Below are 23920 nucleotides of genomic sequence, written 5' to 3' on the forward strand. Positions count from 1 at the left end.
AATTGCTACTGAACAAGAGCTGGTATGTTTGCAAAATCGCGGCTTATTTCCTTGTTTGAGATATAAGTTTGTCCGGGGGGCGGGGGGATTATTTCGAGCACATGGGCGCACAATATATAAATATCGGCCTGTATAAGATATGAACCTACAATTTTATACGGGCCACATTAACGCACTCGGATCTCCCGCACAGTAAGCGAGAACTCAAAACGCTTAACCAGAAGGGGGTTCTAGTCCTTTATTTCAATGTCTCGAACAAATTGTTCGAAGCTATATTATCCGTCAGTTCACCAAACTGTTTGTAATGTATTTGGATTACTACAGTGAAACCTCCCTTAACGGACACCGCTATAATACGGACAGAGTTTTATGTCCTGGCAAAAATAAATGTTTTCTTACGGAACAAAACCCTCCCTTTTACGGACACTCTCAGATACGGACGCGGACAGTCCATTTTCCCCCAAAACGTTTCAATAACCTCTTCATAACGGACAGGAATTATTCTCGTTTCTGTGATATATTACAATAGACAAAAAGTGTTTTCGCCGCAAGGGTATCTATCATGAGTCTAGACCTGGTGAACCATCAAACAGAATAGTTTCAAGCTGAACTTAAAATTCCTCTTTTTTCTGCCCGCAATAGACTGCTTTCTGGTGGAAATCCTAGAAAACCTTCAATAAGCAATAACAGTCATGCAGTCGTATGGCCAAGACTTGTATGCGAAAGATCTTCTCTGCCCTAACAAATTTAGTCCTTTTTCCCCTCGGTCTTGCATCTTTTCGACAATTTCATAGATAAGAAGTGAATAAATGGATATCTTTTACAGGGTAATGATATGTACTTAAGAAAATTACCATACACGTATTAGCTTTTGCAGTATACGAATATATTAACACATCCCTCAGCAGTAGTATTATTTAACAGAAATGAATGTCTCCTTCATCCCTACCAGTCATTTAAATACGTACGAAATACAGTATTTTCATATTGAATTTTACGTATTTACGCACATACATAATGTATTTACTGTATATTACTACATACAATTACCGTAGTGAGAAATTAAATTCCTGTAACCTCTCTCTAACGGACACCTCTCAGTAACGGACAAAAATTCATGTCCCATTGGTGTCCGTTATTCAGAGGTTTCACTGTATATAGTTGCTGTCTGATTTCCGTAGGATATTCTGTCAATATTTACGTACATAAGCATACATTTACATAATTGTAACCAATGTGCCACGTAGATGACTGCAATAATTTCTACTGTACATTGTACTGATCGCAAGTTCCCTTGAGCTGAATGTAACTATTTAAATCTTCCGTGGTCTAACTTTTAACGCTACATTTAGAAAGTACATGAAAGTCATAAATTCGGTGTACTTTCAGGGAAAGATACAGGCACAGCTTCAATGGTCAATAAATTAAAGATGCACTTATTGAAGGTTCGTACAGCTTATAAATAAATGTTCACAGTATCCACCGATGATCACACGATTCACATCTACCTTGTAGTCCAGCTTAGTTCATGCCTGATTCAGCAGAGCAGGTGTGATTGTGGCTGTAATACGGTGTTGCATATCCTGGAGGTACTATAGTGGATGTGGTATGAAAATTTTGTCCTTCATATAACTACTAAGAAGTCGCATGGGACAAATCTAGTAATTTGATGGGTAGTGTGTGTTTTTGCTCATGCGCTGTGATATACCCATGTCAATGAAGAAGTGATTTCTTACCTAAGTACACATGAAAATCAGTGTGAAATTGTGGAGTAGGGCCGTCTAACTGTAAGATGAAATGCCATGTAACACGTCCAACTGACATTCCAGTAACTGTTACTACAACAAAGAAGCTGGAACCATATACTTTCCTTTAGAACACAACGCAGAACACATTGATTTGTATCGAATCCTGAACATGTCCGACTGTTAGAATACGGATTTTCTAATTCCATATGCGGATGTTATAATGGGTTACATGTTCCGAAATGTCACAGGTTGTCTCGTCGCTGAAACTTAACTTGTTGCTGCAACACTCCTCTTATATGCGCTTCGCGTAATTTCGAGGGACAGTGCTAAAAAGACCCCGTCATTACACGATCAAAAAGAAAAAAAAAAAAATCAACGTGTAAAATGCTTTCTCCAATTGCAATATCGCCATTTCCACACCATGAATCTGACATACAATAGAAAATATTACAATTCACAATTCGATGAGAGTGTAATGATCATTTAAGCATATGTCTACGTATTTATACCCATTTATAACGTTTCACTGACTTTATGAATATGTTTACCACGAAACATGCCTGACCTGTTTCAATTTGGAATACCATTATATGCTGCTGAATAATCTTGGTAACGTACATAGTTTGATAATTTAAACGTTACTCAATTGTACTCAGCAAGTCTATCCAATTGTAGTACTTTTTATACCAAGTGTAAACCTCCATTTTACACTTGTAGTAAACTTATTTATGAGTTTTAAAGTGGTTTTGCCCTTCAGGCTAAAAGAGACAAAGAGAAATGATAATGCAATGAATCAGAAAGACAATACATACACTCATGTCGCAAACAGGATTCAAGACTGCGATAGGCTGTGATTGTCGGCTTAATGCCTTAGACGGATAACCATCCCAGTCTGCTATTTATATGTACATTCCTTGAAACTTTCGATAATTGTTTCAAACAGTAACAATGGTAATAGGCCAACGGCTACTAACCGGTGTGTTGCGACACACTGATGTATCGCGTATTTCCATACGGTATGTTGCGAAATTTTAGAATTTAAAAATCACGAAGCATTTAATAAGTAAAATGATTTCGAGATAGATTGTACAGAAGTCAGCATCTCTAGCAGCAGCAACAATATTCAGTACTACATAGAGTCACTATTTTATAGATATTTATTATCTTACACTATTATAGTTTACATTATTATTAATAAAAGATTAAACTAGTGTCATGATATTGTGCGCCTTTAGTAGTGTCGTCAATCAAAAAAGGTTAAGAACCACTGATATAGGTTATATTCAGATACATGCTGCTCACCAACCTTTAGTTAAGGAGACGAAATCCAAACAATAAATTAAGTTTACAACATTAAAAGTCGACTGTACAAATAACAAGGAAAAGAGAACAAGTGAATTCTATACCATCGGATATGTTAATATTTCCAGCTTCTGTTCCTGGGGCGGTAAGAGTCTCCATTGGAGTTCCATCATTACTTGGTGACCCAACAGATGTGGCAGCTGCAAGAGAGGCCAACCGGGCTCTCTCCGCTTCCTCCAAGGAACCATAGTGGATTGTTTTCTGTTTCTTCACAATAAGAATTTCTTCATCGTCTGACATTTTGCTCTTTTAGAAAATCTGTAAAGAAAAGAGAATAATTCCGGAGCTACTTATCAGTTATTCTTACATTATATACACAAATAAAAACTCCTATTTGTAGTTTACACACTATTTTGGTAGCACTTACAGTCATTTGAGCAGATTAAAAATCTAGATGTGCCTAGATTTTTAAAATTCGGTTGAAATTACTGTCACGAATAAAGATTATTAACGCAAACGATATACAATTAAGTAAAGGCAAAAATGATATACGCGTCATTACCCTCAAGAGAAACACACAATAGACACGAATTTACTTTACCACAAGCCATAGTCACCTCAAAAGCGCAAGCCTTCACAACCTCATAGTCTGTGCTACTCATCAACATTTGCATCTGGATTCACTTACATCGCACCCGTGTGACGAAAGGATATGAAATTAGGCAATCGACTTCGGTGAATGATATGCATATTTATAACCACCCAATATAGTACGTAGATGAGTTGGTTGGATCATTTGGAGTTTAGCGTGCCATTCAGCACGCAGGCTATATGAGACATGGACTTACAGCTTAACGTCGGATCCGAACCACACAAAAATGAAATCTTTCAGATTTACGTCCCGCGGTTATGCCGGCTAGGCTAAAGGAGACAGTAATAATGAATGTAATGGTGGAATGAATAAAGTGGGAAGAAACGGGAAAACCCGAGAAAACCCATGCACACGGTGTCCGTCCATCACAAAGTTCACTTGGCGCGAGCTGGGATCGAACCAGGGACCCCATGCTCCAAAGGTGGACGCTCTACCACTGAGCCATCGCGGCGCACCGAATCACACAAGCTGGCTGGCACGGGAGACTCGGGAGCTGCTAATGTTTCGCAGATGGCGACCTCGGATAAGACACACGCGAACCTGTTTTCAACGTTGTATTACTACTTACCTGTTGTTATTTTAGTATACCTTACCTACAGTTATTCCTTTTTCATTTTCGGCGTTTACTTTTCACTGTTAATGACAAATATTCATTTTCATGCTTCCTTGCTTTTTCCTACATCGGTATGCACGTACATAGTATTAACAGAGCAAAATTAGTACTCTCCAGCTATTAAGTGTTGCAAACCACGCTATTCAGAAATTACTGAAACAATGAATCCTTATAGTATTAGGTTCCTGCGTGCTATCCCATTCTATAGGAACATACGTATTTAATGGAAAATGCACTTATTTTAGCACGACACGCAGTAAATAAGAAGCTCCATTACTTGTTTCAAATTGACTAAATAGTATAAATAGTGTGAACATTCAGCAGAAAAACTACAGTGCATGAAACACCAACTTATGCTAGGTGGCCACTAAAAGGCACGAATGCTATCTAATCGAGGCAGGACAGGAACACAACCGGGAAACCATGCGACAGCGAGAGAGCAGGTACGTCAGCAACGCTGGGGATACGGATAAACGAGGATAGGGATAAAATACACTTTATATGGTATAAAATACATGCCTTGTGTGTTGGACAGCTTTGCAATACTTGTATCATTATTGTGTATGCTGCCTAGATGTAGCACTTCACTTCATTATGCCTTCCTTATGTAGTACTATGTGATAAAGAGCACTTTCCATTCGGTATTTCGGGTTAATTGCCGCAGATGACAGCAGTTAACCCAAAACTTACAGAGAAATGGACAGAATTAGACGAAATGTTATCATAAGAGCAACAAAAAAGGTAATGAAGGTCATCAGTGCAGGTTGATTAGTAAAGGAGAAAAGCGATGTTAAATTTTGGACCAAGTGAGTCCACAGACTGACGTGATATGAGGTGAACAGTTACAAGAGCATAATATAACAGTGTTTCAAATCCATTATGTCATTAACTAATGTAGGATGTGTATGGTACCGCAATGGAGGGAAAGACAAATGTAGAGCTAGAGCTAGTAAGAGGGGAGTTGTATCAAATAAATGTAGTGAACTGGCGCAAACGTTTGGATGATACCCTATGTTATGGGAGCATAAATTCGTAAAATCCACGAAAGTTGTGTATTTGATTTTGCAATACGGTTGTAAAAGTAATTTTAAAATATCGGGATGTAACACATTACATGTATAATAAGGTAGAAGTACGAAATGGAAAGTGTGCTCTGTATCATACAATACTAAATAATGACATGATGAAAGGCAGTACTATGTCAAGACAGTGTGCAAAGTGATAATGCAAGTGTCGCAAAGCACTGCGACACACAATGAATATATTTTTTTTGCCGTATGAAGTGCATTTCACTATCCTCATTTATGCGTAACCCACCGTCGAAAACGCGCCTGCTCCATACGGACGCACCTCCTCCAACCTGCTTGGTTAGCATTCGTCATTTTTAGTGGTCACCTAGCACAAGTTGCTTCGTACTTAATGCACTCTACGTAGTTTTTATGCCATTTGTTCTCACTGTATTTTTACTCAGGGCCCCTGAAGTCAATCTGCAACTAGTAATAGAGCTCCTTGTACTTAGTACATGTTGTGCTAAAAGAAACGCATTTTTCATGAATATATGTATGCTCCATAGAATTGGATAGCACGCACGAAAGAATTATTTTATTACAAATTTTGTAATTTTCACTAGCGCAGGGCCATGTGTTTGATAGGGGGCACAAGCCCGAAATCTCCTCTAAAATTTTATTTGCTTAATACTGGAAGAATTCATTGTTTTAGTAATTTCTGCGTAGTTTGCAACACTTAACAGTTGAAGGGTACCAATTTTGCGCTGTAATACCGTACAGTATAAATACATACGGATGTAGGAAAAAGCAAAGGATCCATGAAAATAACAAATATTTGTGATGAAAGTGGAGACCTGATACAAGGCAGGAGTAACTGTAGGTAATGTATGCGAAAATAAGAATAGACAAGTAGTAATACAACGATGAAAACCTTGGGTGCTATCCGGGGCTACCATATGCGGCAGTTTAGCCGGTATTCCTATTTTAGAATACACGTAAGACAGAAGATCCCGGTGTCTTTTATATTACTTGTGTAATTCTATTGTGAAAACAAGTAAAATAGTTCTTGTGTGAATTAGGTATACAATTTGAAAGAGACACCGGGCCATGGCCCCAAACACACACACATAAAATGGTATAACACCCAACATTTTGCCCCATTTCAGTACATTGAGTTCAGATGCAACTCCCCTCAATTAGTCTCCACTCTACGCTTCTGTACTTCCCTTCATTGCAGTAGCATATACGTCCTACGTTAGTTAACAGTACAGTGGGTTTGAAATACTGGCATATGCTCTATTACTTGTTTACCTTTTTAAAGCGGCTATACTCTAATATACCCTTTTAAAGCGGCTATACTTATCAATGCGGAGCTGGTGCGTGTATTGAAAAGTATACCCCTTTTCACATTATAATATGCATGAATAACATCTTAATGCAGCATGGAAAGACACTATAATTTTATTACAAATAGTCCTTGCACTTAAATGTAATATGCTTCATTACATTATTTTCGAGAAATAATTATTGCTGATAAATTATTATCACAGATAAAACATGAGTGTCTCTTTCCATATATCTGCAACATTTCGTGTACAAACCTATAAACTGTTTCGAGTATATTTAATTCACCTCTCGAATTACCAATTCAAAAATATGTTCCTAAACAAATCACAAGCAAAGCGCTGCATGGTGATGGTACCTGTAATAAACCGTAGAATGAAATTTTGCTTTTTCTTCTCTTCCGGATGGGCACTCCACTCGAAATAATTGTTGAAAAATTACCTTTGATAGATTAAAGTTATATCAAGACTTATAGACCTCCAAGCGATTTGCGTTGGGCAACAAAAAATATTCTACTTATTATAAATGAAATTTAAGAAGCCCACCAGAAGTAATTGTTGAGAAATCACAATACTTTTATGATTTGCGTACAAATACAGCGTCTAGACATAATAATGGGCCTTATGCAGAGTCGTTCTGGAGGGTGATTAGTGCAATACTAAAGCGTTCGACTAACATAAGTTGCCTGCAGTAGTCTGGCCTTTAGTATGACGCTAATCACTTTTCAAAACGACTCTCCATAAGTCCTTGTGTACTGTACCTTATTTATAGTCGTTCTGATGCATGATTAGTGTAATACTAACGAGTTCGATCAACATATATTTGCTGCACTAGTCAAGCCTTTAGTATGATGTTAATCATACGTGAAAAAGAGTCTGCATAAGGCGGCATGTCATTAACATTATAATACAAAAGACTCAAACCAACCAGTGCTAGGTGATTACTTTAAAGGACAATTGCTACCTAATAGGGTCAGGGTAAAGTTAGCTCGCGCCGTAGTGTAGGAGGTCGTCTGGAGGTAGTAGGTGCGTCAGCGATGTTAGGTACGCGCCTACACGAGTTTCCTCAGTGATACGAATTCTTATAGCCAGTGGCGTATTTACGATTTTCTTTCGGGGGGGGGGGACTTTGCCTGAAAATGTGAAAATTCTGCAAGATATTTCATATACTTTACTATAGTAAGTAAGATTTCGGGGGGGGGGGGCTTAAGCCCGGAAGACCCCCTAAATACGCCACTGCTTATAGCATTTGTTATGATTTCACGCTAATGATGCAAAACTTCTAAACATAAAATATGGCTTTTGTACACTGTACAGAAATATTCTGTAGGTGGAAAATAATATCTAATACAGTTTAGATATTGTAAAGCATTTGTAATGATTTTACATTAGTAATCCTACACTTGAAAATACAGCTGCATTACTTTCCATTTAATTGTGCCGCCTGCAGTAATTTGATTCTATGCCATATCAAATTTTCTTTCCATTATCTTTGGTTTCGCCCATACATTCTGTCGCTGATGTGCCTATTTCCTATGGCATGGATGCACCTAGTAAACAGAGAGCCTTTTTGCGCAACTTGGGCGCATTCGAATCTGATTGACTAAGAGACGTCATGTGACCTAATCATGTGATATGACGTCATGGGGGTCAAAATCCTTCTGACCGACTGGGGTACCGTACCTTGACCCATTCCCCAAGTTTTGGGAAGGCTGCATAGGATCACTCCCTTAAATTTTGGAAATTGCCAAAACTAAAATGTGGCATGGTAATTAAAACAGGGTATGCACGTCTCTGTCTCGTTCCTTTTTGTGTAAAAATAAAATAAAATAAAAATACAAAAAATTACAATTTCGAAGGTTGTTGACCTATTTTATCCCTTCTGATGACTCTGTCTAGTTATGTTATATGAACGAGCACAGAAGTCCGTCATCTTCCGTAATTAATGGGTACATGGACGCACCCTTCTTTAGGGAGGCTCACCTGTCTTTTGCTCCACCCCTTAAATCTGGGGTGTCAAAAAACATAATTTGCTAAATGTTCTCTAGGACTCGAATATATAGTTCTCTATGTTCAGTTCGCCTGCTTGTCCCTTTCTATGGGTAAGAAATCGCTAAAAAAAAAAAAAAAAAAAAAAAAAAGTGAAATCAATACGTATTATCATGTAGTTCATTTTTGACCTGATTTATTTTTTACTATGAGGTCTTATAGCATTATATAGTCCTACAGATTGGTATATGAGTGTATTCTCTTTGATATAATAAGTGCACCATAGTACGCACTTCTTAAATTTTGGGAGAGGTGTGTTGATTCACCCTGTAAATTTGGAATTTTTAAAACTAAAAATTAATAATTATTTTCTAGGTCTCAGGCATATACTTATATAAATTTGGATGATCCAACTTGACCAGTTTTTGGGTAGAATTGTCAAAAGTATATACGTAAATAATACAGTTTTGGCATGTGGTTGTTTTTGTCTTAATTTGTGTGTAAAAATGAGGTTTTATTGCAACATATGAACATCTATATAATTATAGGGTTCATATTCTTTCATAGGTCATAGGTACCTTGATATTCTCATCCTAACTTTTGACATGGTTATACATTCCATGAAAACATTCCAACACACACATTATCTATGTTTAAAGTTTGATCGAGATCGGTCGGGTGATTCAAGAGTTATTAAGTTTTATTTATTTTTATAGATTTCTCTCCTCCCCTCCCCCTCCCATATGTTCTACAGTTAAAGTGATATGATAAAACCACCTTATAAGGTAAACGCACTGGATTTCGACAGGTTAAGAACCTTTTTCAAAATCAATTGCCTATTGTGGCCATAATATCGGTCGGTGTTGGCCCATTTTTTCCTTGAAATGTACAGTCTCTACTAATACTAAAAGTCACTTCAAGGCTCAAATGTTAATGTTAAAATTTTTTTATGAAACTGGAACTCGCCAATGGAACCCGAATTCGACACACTTCACGTGGTTTCGATAGTTGCGGTATCTGAATTCGACACCTTCAATTATATCCATGTAAAACATTAAGTCGGCATTATTAGTAGTAGTAATCTCTTCTCAGCTTCAAATATTGTTTTATTATTATGCAGAAATTATTAGACGGGCAAAAGAACACAACTTAAATTTTCTGAACTGAGTAGTTACTTCGATGATCCTCAATTCAACATGTAGGAACCTGATTTCGACATTCCATATCGAACTGAGGTTACAAGTATCGGAGAATTATACAACAAATTGCTTTATGAAAGACTTTGAACATACTTGTACGTTTAGATATTCAGTCAAAATTATATTTGCACTACTGAGAATGAATTCGATAACCTTGTCGAAATCCGGTTCACGTTACAAATAAAGGCTCGTGTTTTCGACAACCCCCCGTTCAGGTTACATCACAGCCTTTGTCCTCACAGAAGAAAACAAAACGCACTGATTGAAACTCCTTTACAACATTAAAGTACCATTATTTGCTTGAAGAAAACCTAACTTTAATAAAAGTCTTACGAAAATAACCTGCCGTCTTATGATTTTCTTAAGATTATATGTTTTTTCTCGAAGAGTGTATCACACACACAACAATGTACTTCTTTTCTCCAAGCATATGACTCATCTACTGTAACCGGACTTTTGACACGAGAAAAGACACTCCCATAATGTTGCCACTTCTATTCACGATCGCAGGGATGACATCTTACGCTTATTTCACACATTTAAGCACAGGTATGTCGAATTCGGGTGCCTTTCGAATTCAGGCACGTTTACCTTATCTGAACCTCATGTATGTTGAAAATTTGGTTAAGATCGGTCGAGTGGTTTAAACGTGATGAAGTCAAAGACAGTCACTTTTATTTATTTTTTTTTACATATATCTCCCCCTCTTCCTCCCCTTCGCTGCATTGTAAAAGTGAAATGAAGAAAACATTCCAGGCCCGAATCTCATCTACATTGAAAATTTGATCAAGATCGGTCGGGTTGTTCAAGAGTTATTAAGTTTTATTTATTTTTTTGTCCCCCTGCTCCCCTTCCCCTAAGTTGTACCGTCAAAGTAAATAGCTAAAAACACTCCCAGGCGAGAATCGCATCTACGTTAAAAATTTGATCGAGATCGGTCTGGCGGTTCAAATAGATTATGAGTGCAATAATTTCACCAAGATTTGGGGTCTTCATATACATCTAGTACAAATACCTGGGTAATGCAGTGTATTCTAATCGGTATACACTCTCTACTCCGACCTACTTAAATACGATCCTAAGCCCTATCTAACATGTCGGAATATGATGAGACAGGCCTCACCCTCAGCCGGTTTGCGTCAATGTCCGTCGTCTAAATAACCCATCGTGAGATCTATAACAAGCGTGAGTCATCGTAACACAGACAGATATACAGCATCTGAAAGAGCGGCTGCATGCCGGTGTGGCAGCAGGGGTGGTTATTCGCACTATTAAACTGAGTACTGCGAAAATCCTATATACAATTATCATAGGATGCTATGTTGGAAACAATACTATCTAATATCAGCATCTTCTGTTCCAAGTTTGCTCAAAACTACTGAATTCTTACTGGATGTTCTTAAATGCTATACGCAATCGTAGTTCTACAGTCCTCACATGTGGCATTCGATTTTTAGGTGAGTCAGTGACAAAGTGCTCTCTTCAGGTGCGTGGAGGTTTCTGGTTCGACACTAACTCTCGCTAAGTTTGTTTTCTGATGGACAAGCACCATGTGCGTGAATTTCGTTTTGGTTTTCACATTTCCTCCCACCTTCTTTATTTCAACATTTCATTCCTTATAACCATAACCGCCTTCTCTAGCTCCTTAGGACATAATCGTGTGACATCAAATGAAATATTTAATTTCACTTCATTTTGATTTTTTATCTAATGGAATCTTAATACTTTCCTGGGAGTCTTATGGTGACTTGAATCATTGATTACGAATATTAAACATCTCTGTTTTTCCTTCATTCCGTATATTTGTATAAAGGTATATTACCTAAGTTTCCATTCTTCATTCCGCTATTTTCTCTCGAATTTATCCCTCAGTATTCCAAATACTTTGTCATCGCCTTTACGTATTTTTCTTAATACCTAAAATTCATAATCTATCCTTGCTATGATACAATTCATGAATGTATCCTGTCCAGAGATGGAGTGGGTCAGTGGGTCAAGTTTTCTGAGTGGGTCAGTGGGTCGTGGGTCAACAGCATGTGACCCACCACCCACCATGACCCACTGTGACCCACCACTCACCATGACCCACTGCGACCCACCACCCACCGTGACCCACTGCAACCCACCGACTCAGTATGATCTACCGACCCTCTCTGCTCACTGCATTGTAGACAGTATCTTCTGATGACTGGTAAATTTGTTTCCGTTTTACTTTCAAGACCTTCATTTCCCTTTCTTTTCCATTTGTTTCTGTCTACTTACCTGAGGTGAGTATATCTAACCAAGTGAAAAAAGAACTCGGGACACTTTTGGATATTGATATTTTTATTAGCAATAGGACTTACACTACAACTTGGCTTTCGAGAGCTGTGGGCTTTTAGAGCTAACTACTGGAAAAAATACATTTTTGAATCACTGTAATATATAAATTATTTATAAAAAATTGAATGTAACTATATGTGCCTGATCATCACGGTCGAATTGCAAAGGGAAAAGAAATTATTTTTGATGTAGTTAGGCCTTAATCCAAATTGGGATGTTATATTGCTTTTGTTAAAATATAATGCATAATACCCTAAGAAGGTAGTGAGGATCCGAATTTTTGCGAAAAAAAAATGAGTATCTCGCAAGCCGTTAAACTTACGGAGCTGAAATTCATTGTATTAACTCTTTATTGAAAATAAACAGAATGTGTCCTAGCATTTTCAAAATTCTCCTTTATGTGGGGGGGAAGGAGGACTTTCTATATATGGAAAATTGGTAGTGAGTTGGTTTGTAAAAATGATCAAAAACAATTGATGTTATTTCAGAAAAAAAATCAGAATCAAAAAGTATAGTGCTTGGCTTCATATATTCATTGCTTTCTGCTATAATAATTGCTGAAGCTTATGTTTATTATGTGGAGCGCTCACAGCACAGGGCAATCAACCCATAAAGTTGTGAGAAAAATAGGCATAAAATTTGTACTGTAAGCTTAATTACACGGAATTGTACGCATAATTGTATGGAAAATTTTACATTTTTTTCCCCTTTACGTTGGTCTACTTACTTTGATTTGGAACTTTGAAATTTCATCCTTTTTTCCACTGAAAACTATTGATAATTCAACAAGGAAATAATTATACTATGATAATTTAATTGAAATTCATCGTAATTTGGCACATGGCAAACAGCAGTGTGGTAATTGAAGTTGAAGAAGGAGGGAAATTCACATTCACCTCTGAATACTTTCCAGAAACCTCGTTCCCTTTCGCTTTCTAGACAAGGGAGGGAACTTGGTAATGGTATCAGACCTTCATGTGTAATTACAAAAATTAAATTTATAAACAAATAAGAAATCATCAGTTTATCAGGCTTTAATTGATAATTTATTCACAAGATTCCCTATCAAAGGCGTGGTAGATGAAGTTTCTGTTCTACATGGGTCGACATTGCCAACTGACATGGTCGATATGGAAAAGATGTATGGTGATAGAGAGATGATACTTCTTGTTGAGTATTTCAAAACTGACAGAGAAAAATCGTTATCAGACTTTACGTCTAACAAGTAGATTGTCGATGAGAAGTTGCAGAAATCGGGTGGAAGTATTATCAATTTCCACGACAGAGTGCGAACGGGGATGAATTTACAAATGACTGATATTAGAAATAGATTAAGTGCTCAAATATTGTCTAACTTGTTGCTCATCAATGTTAATAGCCCACCGCTAGACATGCTCAAAGTAGACGAGCTAGTTATTTCTTGGCTGAAGGATGGACATCATTCCATTGCGGATGATTTATCGCCAAAGTGTTACCAACAGGAAATAAATCCGATTTCAGATTTGTTTTAAGGTGGTAAATTACGAGTTACTGAAAATGTATACTTGTATTTCTAATGGCTTATTTGTGTTATTCAACTTTGTACCTACTTTTTAGTAACTCTCTTCTCTGCTTTAGGTAAACTACTTTATAATAAATATTCATAATAATTGCAATTATGCATATTTGTAACTTAAATTTAACGTGGTGTTTTAGTGATTACACAAATTACAATTATGAGCATGGAGATGCTCTCACATAGGGTACCCGAGCACCTTCTGCTTTAAGCTCTATTTCACTCAGTACAGGCTTTTCCATCCTTAGTTGTCATATTGTTACAGTATTTCTCCCTTATTACCTATTTTCAGTGAATTTACCTTTATATTCACTGTACAAATTCACCGTTATATTCACTATTCAACTTTCTATATATTATTTTCACATTTTCAGTGCAATTTGTATGCATATATCTCTTCAGCTATTTTCCCAGGGTTCTTTCTGTAACTCAATCTTATGAAAGTTCTGCTATCTTCATTATATCTACCTTTACGTGAGAAGTTCACAACTTTCTTTCTGTGCTACTTCTTCCCAACTTACATACTTTTCTTCGAAATTTCAAACTATGTTTTTCCTTCTTCATCTACAAACTTCTCAGTATCTATCAACTTTTCGCTTTTCAGGATTGGCGTTTTAGCACAAATTTAGAAGTTTTCATACACAATTGTCGTGCCTTGATACAATAATTTTATGTTTTAATACTAATACTTAACTGTAATCTTCTCTATCTCTCTTATTTTATTTTTATCACACTTTCTATCATGTCACTCAAAAGACAATTCTTCCCCTAACTTCTTTTTTTTTTTAATTATCTCTGATTATATTCTATTCCTCCATCCGAATGCTCTCGTTGGCTTATCGTTGAAACCAGCTAAGTTTCTCTATTCTTCTGAACATAACACTTCCGATAACTCTAGTTCTATTTTTGGTTCAAAACTATTCTGTATCATTATAACGGGGGCGTCATTTAAGGGCAGGGAGGGGCAATTGCCCCCCTGAGTTTGAGATTTATATAGACTTTATCAAAAGAATAATGGTAAATCAGTGAAAAACGAGAAATTTTACTTAAATCAAGGGGTCTTGCCCCCCCCAAGCAAAATCTGAAATGACGCTCCTGCATTATATGATGTACTTAATATCTTCTCTTCAAACAGAGAATAGTAGGTCTATCTTCCTTACTTGCACTGATTGAATGTTTTATACTCATAATGCGTTATTCTTAATGAAATCATCTCTCTTACTTGCGAATAGGCCTAGTTATTTTGTGCTTGTATGGTATTTAATTTAGCGCCTGTTTGTTACAACATTCGCAATATTTATAATTAGGAATGGAATTTTTGCAGTAGCTTGCGCCCTCCTTGCTCGCTCTTCGCGTCCTTCAGGTTGAGAACCACTGCTTTAACCAAACCAGAAGTAGTAGAAAGTAACCATTTCCGATATCAACGTTGATCACTACAGAATAAAAATGGTAACATATAGCGACATTTTGGAATCTAATCAGCGTCTCGTCTCAAGAAAAGATAACGACTTTACTCATATTTCTCTATTTAAACCAGAAGCGATAGAATATTACTAATACTTCTGGCTTTACTATCGGTCGCCATAGAGCAAGAACAGTAATAATAATAATAATAATAATATACCGTATATATATATGTGTATGTGTGTGTGTGTGTGTGTGTGTGTGTGTGTGTGTGTGTGTGTGTGTGTGTGTGTGTGTTTGTGTACAGAGTGTTAATGAACTATACCGACAAACTTTAAGAGGTCATTCCTCACATCGAAATAAGGGAAAGTTCATATGGATCTATGGCCAAATGTGCATACTTTCAGAGTTAGGGTTGTACAAAATAGCGAAAATGCCAAATTTCAAGAGGCCCTATTTCGAATTCGAGAGACTGTGGATAGTGGTTATCAGCGTAAAGGAAGCCAGGCATACACAATCCAAAAGTGCATATTTCATCAATTGACAATAAGTGTAAAGGTTATTCCCTACAGGGTATAATTCTCAGACATGTTTTCAACAGAGTTTTCAGATATACCCTGATTTTAAGAAGGATCCAAAGTAGGCAGGAGGTAAACTTTGACAACAATGGACATCCAATGCTTCGGAGGAAAGGCGGAAGTGTTAGGAAACGACAGCTCCATGTATCTTTGTGTTCGCAATAACGAGTGATGGTGTGTATTTCGTCACGGTATATTTCACTTTTTCTTCACTTGTAAGCGTGAAAGAAAACATCGCACCTTCCTTTCTTCCGAGTACGAGAGATCGTGCTGCTGACGATCCTTAACACTTCCGACATCGCGCTAAAGGATTCCGTGTTCATTGCTATCAAGGCTTTTCGTTTGCCTACTTTGGACCAATCATAAAGTCAGAACATATCTCAAAATTCTGTTGATGGCATATCTGGGAATTTCACCCTGTAGGATATAATCAGTACACCCATTGAACATTAATGAAATATGCATTTTTGGATTTCGCATGCGTTACTTCCTTTACTCTGATAAGGACCACCATCCACAGTCTCTCGAATTCGAAATAGGGTCTCTTGAAATTTGGGTTTTTCACGATTTTGGACAGCCCTAGCTCTGATGCTATGCACTTTTTGCCATAGGTCCATATGAATTTTTCTCTTATTTCGGTGTGAGGAATCACCTCTTAAAGTTTGTCGGTATAGTTCATTAACACCCTGTATATGATATATATATATATATATATATATATATATATATATATATATATATATATATATATATATACATACGGGTTAAATGCACAGAACAAAGCTTCTAAGTTATCTTGCAACACAGGGGCGTCATTTAGGGGGGCAGGAGGGGGCAATTGCCCCCCCCCAAGAGTTTGAGGAACACATATACTTTAATCAATTGTATACTAATATACTAGTACAAAACATGAAAGTCTTATGTCGGTGGTGCTCTTGCCCCCCCCAAGCGAAGTCTGAAATGACGCCCCTGGCAACACTGATTAATATGCAGATCGCGTGCAAGCCTTTGCATGGCAAGAAGAGTTGCAGAAACGAGCGCTGAATTTTGGAGGTAAGTTGAACATAAAATATCACCTATATATTTTAACATGTTATGATATACAGGAGGTAGACAAAAAATCTAAAAACACTTCATACAGAACAGGTAAGTTTGGCCCTCCACTGTACAACACGTGTTGCGGTTGCCGATCATTTTTTTCTTTTTTTTCTTTTCTTTCTTTTTTTTTTCAATGTGTCATGTGGACCTTCCTCTTCCGTTAGGAGTAACCAGTTCATCTGTGAGTGTTAGGCCGGCTATACACTACAAGATAGATCCTAGGAAATCTCTTACGATTTATCCTAGAGTCAAAATCTCAACGTGTATGGCAACAGATCCCATGTCATTTCCTGTGTTCTGAACGATCCTATGAGATTTCTCTTGTTTAGAGCACGCTCTATTTCGGAAAGAAAATTCGTAAGATTTCGATTTAAGCGACATCAGGTGAGAGAAAGTGAAAACAAAACAAATGAAAACACAAATGATGAGGTATCTTCTGATCGTGCAGGTTTACTTTAGATGCACCACTCGAAATAATTGTTGAAAAATTATAATTTGTCACTATTTCCTAAATGATTTGCGTTGACCGACATGAAAATATCTTACATAGCATAGATAAAATCCCTGAAGGGGACGAACAAAAGCAATTGTTGATAAACTACAATTCTTTTACGATTTGCGTACAAATACGGGGTCAAGATATATATAGTATAAAAACTATAGTGCAAGAAACGCAAACCAAGTTGTGCTAGGTTGTTTCTAGAAAGTACGAATGCTATTTAACCGAGTCAGAGCAGGGCTAAGCGGAGTCCCGAGCGTCAGTGAGGGGGTGCGAGCGAAGGAAGCAGGCGCGTCAGTTGATGTAGTGAAAACGAGTGCGTTTTGGCAATGATACGAGTTTGAATAGCACTTGTCATGGTATCGTGGTAGTAACGCTCCACTCGTAAACATAAATTATAGCTTCTGTAAACTATGCAAAAATACACCGGTGGTGGAAAATAGTAACACCGGTCAACTTTCATATGCACTCACTTACGTAAAAGTTTCGCAGGAGGGGTCCAGAAGTAAGCAGAACATACAAAATTTAGAGGAGAAATGGAAGATGCAAGTACTTAGATCTAACACAACCTAACGAAATCTAACCTAATGAAGTTAACTAGCTTAAACTAACCTAATATTAATAGAAGTAAGCGAAATTCTATCACTTTTTGAAAATTGTGTTAGACCCATGTACTAATATAATCTAACGTAACATAACCGTAACTAACCTGAACCAACCTAAACTAAACTAATGTGAATATAAACTACCGAATTTGTAGCATTTCTTAGAAAAAATAGCTGGACCCTTTCTGCTAAACATTGTCTCACCTATTTTAACCGTCGTTAAAACATTTATAATGATTTTACACTAGTAACCCTACAGTTGTAAACATAAAATACAGGTGTATTACTTTGTATTTAATTATGTTGCTTCCAAAAAATTTGTTCCTTATAAATATGTCTTTTCATGCAAAGTATTAAATTTTACTTGTAAATCTTCTAAAATGTGGTGCGCCAAAAGTATACTAGCATCCTTCTGACTTATGCTTTTTTTTTTCTTTTTAGAGGTATCCAATTTAACAATATAGCGCCTGATATTAATATCAGTGGGATGTGCAGTGTGGTTAGCATAGTAATTCTTCAACTTTATACTTTTATTAAATAGAACTATTTCACAATGTTGATATACGTCATTCGGTCAGACAGGAAAAATCTTCACGTGTATGGCACACAAGGGTAAGATTTCCTACAAGATATGTCATAACATTTTTCCGAAGATAAATCCTAAAGCCCGTCTCACACGGAACTGAACTAAGGTCTCAACTCAGGCTACAACTTAACAGTGTTGCTTAACTCAAACTTCCATGGAATTTCTTTTATCCTTAGGTGATGTAGGGGTCTCAGACGATCCTTACAACTAGATAGGTTTTACCAGCAGAGCCTCTAGTGGTCGCTGTATTAAACAGACGAAAAACGTGATACGCACATGGCAATCAACTGTCGTAATCGTAAATATTATTGTTTTTCTATTTCACAATATGAGTTCATCCAAAGAGGATGAAATAGCCAGAACAGCGATATCTGCTGTGTTGCTGACACAAAATCCGACCTCCCCTCCCCCCCCCAAAAAGGGAGAGAAAGAGTAAGGGGAGCAGGTGGACCAGGGAGTGAATTCTTCGCCGCAATAATGCACATGAAAGCACCGTATTTTCAATGGTGAATAATGAACTACTTACAGAAGATGGACGTAAAGGTGACGAAAATCGACTGGAAGCCTTAGAAATGTGGGTGTGGAGAAGAATGGAAAGAATTAGTTGGGTCGAGCGGAAAACGAATGAGAGAGTGTTAGAAATGGTGGGTGAGAGAAGAACACTTTTAGATATTATTAGGAAGAGGAAGAGAAACTGGTTGGGACATTGCCTAAGAAGAGATTGTATCATGAGGGACGTCCTAGAGGGTATGGTGGCGGGAAAGAGAGGGAGGGGGCGAAAGAGACTACAATTAATGGATGATATTAAAACAGAAAGATCATACGCGAAGACGAAAAGGTTAGCGGAGGACCGTGGAGCATGGAAGCTTCTCAGCTGCAGCAAGTGACCTGCCAATAAAAGCAGAATACCTATGATGATGATGATGATGATACAGAAGATCTTCGTTCCTACAAAAAAATCTACAGAATGGATTATTCAGAATTCCATACGCTATTAAAATTAGTAACTCCGAAAATTCAGCAGCGAGATACGAACATGGGGGAGTTCGTGTCAGCTGAAAAATGGTCTGAAAAATGGTGGATCCAAGATTGTACAACTGAAAATCAAATGATTTGTCCAAATGTGTAAATGAGGGCAGTTATCAGGCGCGGAAATCTAAAATAAAGAGGAAAGAGCAATTTCCTAGTATAGGTACCGAGTGCATCCGCTCAGCTCATTACCCACAAAAATGCCCACATATTCCATAAAGTAAACTTATACCGCACCGGGAACACATCTCATGCACTACTCCCAGAATGTTTGTATTGTGCCAGCATTGTAAAACTGTTCCCTAAAATTTCACGAAAGCCACATAACACTGATGACAATTAACTCATTGTTTCTGTTTTTGGCTCTGGTTTACTTTTGGAGCATCACATATGAATTTTATGTTTACAAGTGTAATATTACTAGCCTAAAATTATTACAAGTGCTCTACGACGGATAAAATAAGTGAGTTGATATGAAAGATGCCTGTATAAAAATTATTTTCCACCGGCGGTGAATTTCTTACAAAAGTTGTATTTTGTTTACAAGTGGAACGCTACTAGTATGAAACCATGACAACTGCTATTGAAATTCGTATCATTGACATGACAGAACCCACTCGTTTTCACTACCTTCGCTTATGCGGATACCCACCTTCGCTGAGGCGCCTGTTCCTTTCAGACACACCCCCTCGCTCATGCTGGGGCCCTACAGCTTCGCTCTGCTATGACTCGGTTAAATAGCATTCATGCTTTTTAGTGGCGACCTAGCGCAGGTTGTTTTATGTTTCTGGTGCTGTAGTTTTTATACATGTATCCGGACGCTGTATTTATACGCAAATCGTAAAAGAATTATAATTTTTCAACAATTGCTTATGATACCCCCTTGAATTTTAACTATGCCATGTGGATATTTTCATATTGCCCAGCATAAATCATTTAGAAAACAATAAGAAGGTAATTAGTGAAAGAATTCTAATTTTTGAACAATTATTTCGAGTGGTGCGACAAAAGTAAACCTGCACGCTTTTTTTAACGTTATATATATATTTGGTATACAAATTGCACACTATACTTAAATCACCTATTTTTATTCTTTTAAAAGATGTAATTACATTTGTTCACACCTGTAGAGTTCGGGCGGATACCTTCTCTAAGGTCTTTATTCTTGCATTTTTTAAATAATATAAATCGTGCTTCATGTTATACAAAAAGTCATATTTTTCGTATGACTATTAATAATACTATTAATGCTTCTCTTGTCCAGGTAGCATTGTTTTGAACTTACAGCGAAAAATAAAGTTGAATGTCGTCAAGCGCTACTCTTTTCTGATTGGTAGTTGTATGCAAGTCCAGAAGAAAATAGAAACTGCTTCTATTTCTTCCAAGTCAGGATCCAAATAAGGACAGCACAAAATTTCAACTTGAACTAGGGGCAAGTTACTTCTCACACGATCGTTAAGTAAGGTCGTGAATTTTGGATCGTGAATCGCAGCCTTACTTCAGTTCCGTCTGAGACAGGCCTAAGATATTTCCTAGGATTGATCTCGTAATGTATAGCGTGAGTGGTGTGAAAGTGATGCGGTAAAATGGGCGACCTGACAGACTTCCAAAGAGGCATGATTATTGGTGCCCGTCTGGTTGGAGCTTTAGTGGCAACAGTGGCGAACATTGTGGGGGTATCGAAAGGCACTGTGACGAATGTCATGAGGGCAAACTCAATTCATGGGCATGAGCTCCTTCGTGGCTAAGCGGTTAGCGTACGCGCCTTTGGCGTGGGAGATCCGGGTTCGATTCCCGGCGGGAGCTCATGTGGTTCGGATTCCACGTTAATCAGTAGGTCCACGTCTCATATAGCCTCGCTGCTGAACGGGACGCTAAACTAAAATCAACTCAACTCAACTCAATTCATGGGCAAACGACGTCTGCAAAGCACAACAGTGGTCGAAAGACAATCCTGTGAGATAGGGACCGGAGGGCATTAAAACTGATTGTAGCAGATAAAAAGAAGACCACTACAATGAAAATTACGTCTGAACTCAAATGCGGCCTTCAGAACCCGGTTTCATCGAAAACAGTGCGACGGGAACTTCATAATATGAAAATTCATGTCAGGGCCGCTATCGCCAAACTCCTGGTCACAGCAGTAAAAGCGAAGAGGCGTATCCAGTAGTGCAAGGACCACAAGGCGTGGACTCATGAGCAGTGGAAACACGTAATGTGGTCTGATGAATCGACCTTCACCGTGTTTCCAACAACCGGCCGTGTTTACGTATGGAGAACACCGTCGCAGGCATATGATACAGACTATCTGCTCCCAACTGTAAAGCATGGGGGTGGTTCTGTTACAGTATGGGCAGTGATATGGTGGTTTTCTGCAGGTCCCATCATAGCCCTGCAAGGAATGATGAATGCTAAGTGGTATGAGGCCATTTTGGGGGACCAGGTTCTACCCATGGCCCAAATATTTTCCCTTGATGGTGATGGCATCTACCAAGATGATTTGGCTCCTTGTCACGCTATAAAAATTGTGAAATCATGGTTTGAGGAACATAACCAGGAGCTATCACACCTCCCCTGAGTCTCACAGTCACCAGATCTGAACATCATTGAACCATTGTGGTCTGAGTTAGAAAGGCGTGTTCGGTCTCATTATCCTCCACCAGCATCCCTTACGGAACTGGAGCATGTTTTGGAGGAACAATGGTACAAAATTCCACACATCACGATTCAGGAGCTGTATATGTCCATTCCACGTCGGATCCAAGCTGTTTTGGACGCAAAAGGAGGCTCCACACCATACTAGGTATGATTTTCACACTTTGGCAAACGTTTTAGATTTTTTTTGTCCAACCCCTGGAATATTAAGACATTGCAGAAACGATTGTGTTTGAAAACAATGTGTAACATTAGTGGATATATGCCAATTTGGGGTAAGGTAGGTGAAGTTGTAAATACAACTCTATGGCCCATGTGGCTGAGAACAAAGCCTGTGATTAGTGTTTCCACATGTACGAAAATTATGTGTTAGGGGCAAAATGCTCATATTGTTGTTGGGTTAAAACGCACACATGTGGAAATTACCCCAAGTGAGTGGTGCAAAGAATTATATATATATATACAGGTGTCCCAGTAAGAAGGGGCAATATTTTGGGAAATGATAGTATGGGTGATTCTAAGCAAAAACGTTCATATGAACATTGGTCCTAATCTCAATGGTTTGAGAGCTACAGGTTGTGAACTACTATTGACTTTATGTTACGTATTGCTCACTCTGTAATTACTCTACATAGAGTATTTGAAAGGTGATGGAATGACCTTTCCAACGGCATGCAGCGTGCTGCAGTGGTGTCTTTGGAAGGAAAGCTATTGAGGGAAATTTGAGAAAGTTGAAGTTATTTAAAGAAATTGGGTAGCAACACTGATTCCCAAATATTCGTCAATAACTTCCCTTCCAAAGACACAACTGCCCAAATGCTGCATACCGATGGAAAGGTCATTCCATCGCCTTTCAAATCCCTATATCTCGCCTCTGTAGAATAAATACTGGGTGATGAATAAACAACATGAATTCAAAAACGGTTCACAACCTGTATCTCTCAAACCGTTGAGATTAGGACCCATGTTCATATGAACATTTTTGCTTAGAATCACCCATACTACCATTTTCCGAAGTATTCCCCCTTCCTTCCGGGACACCGTGTATAATGCGTACATTTGCATGTGATTCAAGATAATACGTACTGGTACATACATTTGATTGCTAGTTGTATATTTAAAATGGATGAACTGTGAACTATATATACACGTCGGATCCTTTATAGACTTAAATATAAATAACAACAAATTAGATACAGTATTTGATCACTGATGTTTATGTTTGATGACCAAGAGCTACATAAATACAGTATTTTCCTTCTGTTTCAGTCCAATGGTTAGAGATATCAACGACACACCCAACGATGTTCATGTAGAAAAGCAGAAGCACAGGCACCTTTGTCCGCGATAAAAGAAAGTATGAAAATATATACTTCCAGTAAAACACTTGGAATTCCGCGAAGGACATTGCAACACAGACTAAAAAAGGCAAAATGAAATGAAATCTTTAAGTTTTACGTGCACGGTTGTGCCGATTAGGCTAAAGGAGACGGTGATGATGAGAAATGAATGAATTGGTGGAATGAAGAAAATGGGAGGAAACGGGAGAGACCCGAGAAAACCCACGAGCACGGTGTTTATCCACCACAAAGTCCACACGGCGCGAGCTAGGATCAAACCAGGGACCCCAAGCCCACCGGAGGTGAACGCTCTACGATTGATACCACTGAGCCACCGCGCCCCCGACTGACTAAAAAAAATAAGGACAACGGATATAAACGTAAATTAGGTCTCCC

At 37.9% G+C, this 23920-nt stretch overlaps 1 protein-coding gene and 1 non-coding gene across 5 annotated transcripts in view; both read right to left on the minus strand.

Moving 5' to 3' along the window:
* Positions 1-7179, minus strand: part of U4-U6-60K (U4-U6 small nuclear riboprotein factor 60K) — a 47830-nt gene extending 40651 nt beyond the window's left edge. Inside the window, exons 1-2 of one of the 4 annotated variants that reach the window (XM_081763363.1) lie at positions 7025-7179; positions 3155-3368 (exon numbers count right to left, since the gene is read on the minus strand). In XM_081763363.1, the coding sequence (XP_081619489.1) occupies positions 3155-3350 (196 nt within the window). In that variant the 5' untranslated portion in view covers positions 3351-3368; positions 7025-7179. Of the gene's footprint in view, positions 1-3154; positions 3369-6923 lie in introns of all 4 variants that reach the window. The other 3 variants (XM_081763357.1, XM_081763360.1, XM_081763369.1) reach the window with 3 other exon arrangements.
* Positions 4082-4153, minus strand: TRNAQ-UUG (transfer RNA glutamine (anticodon UUG)). The gene has a single exon. It is a non-coding gene; the product is annotated as a tRNA-Gln (tRNA).
* Positions 7180-23920: the final 16741 nt, after the last annotated feature.

The sequence above is a fragment of the Thermobia domestica genome, chromosome 1, assembly GCF_964235325.1.
Source record: "Thermobia domestica chromosome 1, izTheDome1.hap1.1, whole genome shotgun sequence".
Lineage (NCBI taxonomy): Eukaryota > Metazoa > Arthropoda > Insecta > Zygentoma > Lepismatidae > Thermobia > Thermobia domestica.